The sequence below is a fragment of the Chrysochloris asiatica genome, unplaced genomic scaffold (assembly GCF_000296735.1).
Source record: "Chrysochloris asiatica unplaced genomic scaffold, ChrAsi1.0 scaffold00056, whole genome shotgun sequence".
NCBI lineage: Eukaryota > Metazoa > Chordata > Mammalia > Afrosoricida > Chrysochloridae > Chrysochloris > Chrysochloris asiatica.
Genome location: NW_006408574.1, coordinates 969,261 through 975,302, shown reverse-complemented (window position 1 = coordinate 975,302; position 6,042 = coordinate 969,261). Strand labels below are relative to the sequence as shown.

Genomic DNA, 6,042 nt, shown 5'->3' with positions numbered 1-6,042 from the left:
ATCTTTCTCCCGCGGAGCGGCTGGTAGTTTCGAACCGCTGACCTTAAGGTTCGCAGCCCGATTCGTAACCACTACGCTACCAGAGCTCCTCTAGTCCTTGAGAAAAGAAAGAAATGGGGAACAGACTCTCAGGGAGCCAAGGGCCCCTTAGTTTCCAAGGTCAGTTGTTATCGTAAAAATAGCCCTGGTCTTGGGGCCGCAGCCCGATATCTTGTGCCCACTGCCTATGCATTGAAGAAGCCAAGTGCACAGCATGACCCAGAGCAGACCCTACAGGGGAGGGTCTTGCAGGAAGGAGTCCAGGAGGGCCAGGACCCGCGGTGGCATCTCACAGACTCTTGTTGTGACCAGAGAGATCCCAGGCCCAGAGGACTGGTCCCCTGCTTCATCGCCTACCTGGGCTCACCCACGAGGACACTCTGAGTGCCTGGGAGGAGAAAAAGAGACCTCTCAGGTCCTTGTGGAGTCCCAGCGTGGGGGGCAGAGGCTGTGCAGCTGTTCCAGATGGCAAGCCACCCCTCCCCATCTTTGGGGGGCTTCTGCTCAGGGCACTTTCGGGCACTGGCTCTGCCAATATCTCTGCATTCTGGGGAGTCCCACCCCTCATTTCACACTTTGGACCTGGAGACCCTGAGGGAGATGGGGTGGGCTTTCCAGCTCAGGTCTGCCTCTGAATGTCTCTCTGTACCAGCACAGGGAGGGCACTAGAGTTAAGGTGAAGTATTTAGATTGTGGTGGTAAGTGAGTGATCAATATAACACCCCCCTCAGGTCACCTTGCCGCACCCCTCCCCCCCACACGTATAGCATAGGCCTTCCTAATAGACCAGGTTCCAGCCCAAGGGCAAGGTGACAGACAGCAAGAGAAGCCTGGGAGGCTAGAGCAGGGAGGCTGGCCCCATACCTGGCATCTCAGGTCCAGGTTAGTAAATGGCCCAGGTACCAGGGCCGGGAGTGCTGGCCGCGTTAGTTCTGTGAGATGTCTGGGTCCAAACAACTCGGGGGGGTATTGGCTGGACCTCAGTGGAGTCTCCGGGGCCAGGCACTTAGGGACTTGGTTGCGCCACAGAAAAGGAGGACCCCGGGGGACGAAGGCCCGCGCGGGTGGGGAGGGCTGGAGTCCTGGCTCGTCACCCCTGTCTGCCCCACAGCGAGGACGATGCTGCCACCGTGTACCGCGCGGCAGCGATGCTCAACATGACGGGCTCCGGGTACGTGTGGCTGGTGGGCGAGCGTGAGATCTCGGGCAATGCCCTGCGCTATGCTCCGGATGGTGAGTCCCGGGCTGTGGGGGGCTGTCGGGACCGCCGGAGTGGACCGGCCTCTAAGCTGCCGCTGTCCCGCAGGTATCATTGGACTGCAGCTCATCAGCGGCAAGAACGAGTCCGCGCACATCAGCGACGCCGTGGGCGTGGTGGCGCAGGCCGTGCACGAGCTCCTGGAGAAAGAGAATATCACCGACCCGCCGCGGGGCTGCGTGGGCAACACCAACATCTGGAAAACCGGGCCGCTCTTCAAGAGGTGGGTGAGGCCACGTCTTCCAGGGGGCAGGCTTGGCAGCCGGTCAAACTCACCTTCAAAGTCCACAGACTGTGTCCTCCGTCCTCGGTCCTCTGCATCTCCCTCACCTTCACCACCTCTCTCCTCTCCACCTCCTCCCATACCCCAGGGGTCCACCCTTCCCCGCCCCTTCCCCATCCCCCTTCACCTTCCCACTTCCTTCTCCTCCATCTCTGTCCTCCTACCCCTCCCGTCGCCCATCTGCGTGTCCACTGTGATGGCCCAAGTTTGACACCAACACCTGCACTGTCACAAACCAAAGCCTCGTAGCAGACCACCTGAGGCCACCCACCCCCATCTAGGCTGCAGCCCATTGGGGAGGCTCTGTCTGGAGGTGGGGCCTAGAGTTTTCAGGGCCCCCAAGATGAGCAAGGACTCAGAAGCTGCACTGAGCCATAGAGCCGGGGCCCCCCTGCTAGGAGTAAGGGCCACCTAGCACCCACGACTCTAGTCTGCCCAAAAGTCCCCAACCCACCCTGGGGTGCCCACACAGTGCAGGTGGAGGCGCTATATGGACACAGGTGTGCACAGGGCACACAGGTAAGCGAGCAGAGACACTAGACCTCCCACCAGGCTTCACTGCACACACAGCTCACCAGCATGGCACACACACACACACATGAGCTTGTGGACTTCTGCCTCCTCCTCCCTAAACTGAGGTAGCTGCGTTAAGGCTAGAAGATCCTGACCATAGAAAGCTCTGGATACAGGCTCTGGGGCCCAGGGTCCCTGGCCTGCCTGTCGGGCGCATGTGCAGACCATGGCCCTTTCCATCACTCCCCACATGAGGGAAGCTCCATGCAGGAGGATTGGAAGTCTTATGGTCCCTGACCACCTCCCTCACCGCAGGGTGCTGATGTCTTCAAAGTATGCAGAAGGGGTGACTGGCCGCGTGGAATTCAATGAGGATGGGGACCGGAAGTTTGCCAACTACAGTATCATGAACCTGCAGAACCGAAAGCTGGTGCAAGTGGGCATCTACAATGGCACCCATGTAGGTGGGGGTCATGAGGGGGTGGGGGCTGGGGCCTTAGGGTCCTGGGGCCAAGACCCCTGCGTGGCCACCCTCCATCTCATACTCCCACCCCCAGGTTATCCCCAACGACAGGAAAATCATCTGGCCAGGGGGAGAGACGGAGAAGCCTCGAGGGTACCAGATGTCGACCAGGTTAAAGGTGGGCCCCCACTCTCACCCGGGACACCCCACCCAGCCTGTCAGACCTGGCAGCAGATTAAGGTGGGCAGAAGCCAGGAGAGCAGGCTACGGGACGAGAATACCCTTAGGGAGACATTAGACAGGACCCTAAGGAGGGACAGACAGATAGATGGTCACTCTGGACCCACTGTGGACTCTCTGTCCAGGGTCCCCCGGTGCCCCTCTGCAGCCTTCAGGGCCTCCTGGTGTGACACTCACGCTGTTCTCCCTGCACTACCCCCTCCCTCCCTAGCTGGTCTTGCTCCTCACAACCTTTATTCCGGAACCAGACTCCTATGAAGGGTACTTCAGGGTCATCCTCAGACTCCATCCAACCCCCCAGGCCCTCCTCATGCAGATCCAAAGTGCCTCAGGCCTGTATCTTACACCACCAAAGGCAAGGTTCTTCAATGCAACGCGCCCAACAATCCTGCCCTGATATCCCATGTCTTCAATCTCTCTTGACCCTCTGTATTTCTGGGCCTACCCCTCCAGCCTGAGCCAGCTCCCATGGCCTCTGCCTCAGCACCTGCCTATTGGGCACCACCCTCAGCCCTTCTGGTACCCTTCTCCATCACCTACACGGTGTATGTGTCTCCCTGCAGCTCAGACACCTCACATTGAACAGTCTGCAAGTAATGGCTAGAAGTCACATCTGGGCTGCAGATGTGGATAGTGTTTTTTTTCAACTTTATTATTCTGCCCACACTGATTTTTTTGGTAAACTTTTAATTTAAATATAGCATGTATGTATAACCTACATACAGAAATGAGTATAAATTATTTAAGTGTTGTTGTTGTTGTTAAAGTGCCATCAAGTCAGTTCTGACTCATAGCAATCCTGTATAGGGTTTCCAAGTAGCAGTTGATGAGTTCAAACCACCGAACTTGTGGTTAACAGTCGAGTTCTTATCCTACAGTGCCACACCAGGATAAACTGGTCCAAAGTGAGCACAGCTGTGTAAATCAGCACACCGTTCAAGACTATTTGATTTTTAAACTATGTATGTTGTTGTTGTTAAGTGCCATTGAGTCGGTTCCGACCCATAGTGACCCTGTATAGGGTTTCCAAGGAGCAGCTGATGAGCTTGAACCACTGACTTTGCAGTTCAAACGACTTTGCAGTCTGACGCATTAGCCCACAGCGCCACACCAGGACTCTGGTATAGGGTTAGCTTCATGTATTTTAAATGATCTGAGCAAATTAAGATATCAGAAGGGATCCAATGCTTTTGAGTTCAATCCCACTGAGATCTGGAACAGGGATGTCCAATAGGGGGGCCTCTGGTAGGGTGGTGGCTTAAGTGAACAGTGAGGGGGTGGGATTCACGTGGAGCCGCTAGGAAGGAGAAATGAGACAACTGGCTTCCATGAAGAATACGGGCCCCAGAAATCCTATGGGAACTTCTACTCTGACCCTCTAGGGTTGCTGTCATCCAAAATCAACTTAGCAGCAGTGGGTTGGTGCTGGCCACCTGGGATTTGGAATTCTTGAAATGTGACTACGGCAACTGAGGAATCAGTTTGTTATTAGTGTATTTCATGGTGGCAGTGATTGAGAACATACACGGCAAGTGTGCACCAGCTACTCAACAGATTGTCCATGCAATTCACTAACACTGACAGCATCTTCCAGTTGGGCATCCATTCTGACCGTCCTGCTCTGAACTGCTCCTTCCCCATTAACATAAGCTCACTGTCCCCTAAGGTTCCAATGGAATCCCATGTAGACATCTTTACAATGCTCAAGGCAGAGATAGTCTTTATACACTGATTCTTATCAAATACAAACATACAGAAAGTTGAAAGAAGAAATTTTGTTTCCACTGTGGAGCCCTCTCCCCCATGGATCAAAGTCAACCCAACTGTTTCCATCCCTTCAGAATCACTCTCCCAAGATCCCCAGGCCCTGCTCCTAGACCCTGCTCAACCCTATTCACACCTTCCTTTCTTCCGAATTCCATTCACCTGTGCAACACAACCCACTGGCCGCAGCCCCTGCTCACAACCCTCAGTCCCTGCTCATTTTGCACACTCAGCTCCCACACCACCTCCCCTCCCCACCCCATCTCCACCCGAGGACAGTGAGGTCACAATCTTGGGTCCAAGGAGTCCAAAACTTAAGAAGCACCCCTCCCCGCCCCCGCCCGCCCCCATGAGATCTGAAAGATCAACATCAAAAGGGAGGGAGGAAAGGAAGGAAGATGATGATCAAAGGCCCAGTGCTGCAGAGCGTCTGGGGAGTCTGAGAGGCCGGGGCCTGCAGGAAAGACATAGTTGGGTCACACGAGGACCATGGCTCTGGGCTGGAACAGAAAGTTTCTCTGAGAAGTCAAAGAAGATGGGCACAGACTGGACATATGGCAGCTCCCCCTCACCCCTAGGAGGGAGTGGTGTCTAAGCCCCAAAAGTGGCCCTGGGATCCCAGAAATGGCCTCCAGAAAGCTGAGCACCATCTGATGACATCTCAAAGAAGGGTACTGTGGGCAGCGCCCGTGATACGGCTCCCGAGGGTAGCAGGAAGCTGGGGATATTCACTGTGGCAAGGAATCTGAAGAGGGGGCCAGGTCAGCAGCGAACTGCAGGGTACAGAACACAGGGGGCACGGGGCGAGGGGGCGGGGAGCTGAACACCCAGAGGCTGACTGTACACAAGGTAACGGAGTCATGGTCAAGGCTGAAGGCTACCCTTTCACCGCCCCCCACCCGCCCCAGATCGTGACAATCCACCAGGAGCCTTTCGTGTACGTGAAGCCCACCATGAACGACGGAACTTGCAAGGAGGAGTTCACGGTTAACGGAGATCCAGTTAAGAAGGTGATCTGCACAGGCCCCAACGACACGTCGCCGGGCAGCCGTGAGTGCTGGTCACGAGGGCGCTGGGACGCGGGGTGGTGATGACAGCCGGGAGCCCAGCAGTTACAGCCCCTCATCCTCAGCTCGCCACACGGTACCTCAGTGCTGTTACGGTTTCTGTATCGACCTGCTCATCAAGCTGGCGAGGACCATGAACTTCACCTACGAGGTGCACCTGGTAGCTGATGGCAAATTCGGCACGCAGGAGCGGGTATGAGGCAGGGGGCTTGCCACTGCACGCGTTCGCAGGGGTCTGGGTGGGCGCTAGGTCTCCTCCAGTGGGGGGACCTGCGGACTTGAAGTGGGTGGTACCTGTAGTGTGTGGAGCCGAACCTGTGAGCCTGGGGGCATTTAGAGCAGGCGGAATCTGTGATGAGTCTATGAAGGAGGCGGGGCCTGATGGGTGGGTGGGGTCTGTGAGCCTGAGTAAGTC

General features: G+C 56.1%; 1 protein-coding gene across 7 annotated transcripts in view; it reads left to right on the top strand.

Annotated features, from left to right (window-relative positions):
• The window catches only part of GRIN1 (glutamate receptor, ionotropic, N-methyl D-aspartate 1), a 29,075-nt gene that overhangs the window by 15,670 nt on the left and 7,363 nt on the right, over nt 1-6,042 (top strand). For all 7 annotated transcript variants that reach the window (XM_006863673.1, XM_006863671.1, XM_006863668.1 and 4 more), the window contains 6 exons: nt 1,151-1,272; nt 1,346-1,520; nt 2,409-2,553; nt 2,651-2,734; nt 5,469-5,610; nt 5,693-5,820. In XM_006863673.1, the coding sequence (XP_006863735.1) occupies nt 1,151-1,272; nt 1,346-1,520; nt 2,409-2,553; nt 2,651-2,734; nt 5,469-5,610; nt 5,693-5,820 (796 nt within the window). The remainder of the gene's footprint in view (nt 1-1,150; nt 1,273-1,345; nt 1,521-2,408; nt 2,554-2,650; nt 2,735-5,468; nt 5,611-5,692; nt 5,821-6,042) is intronic.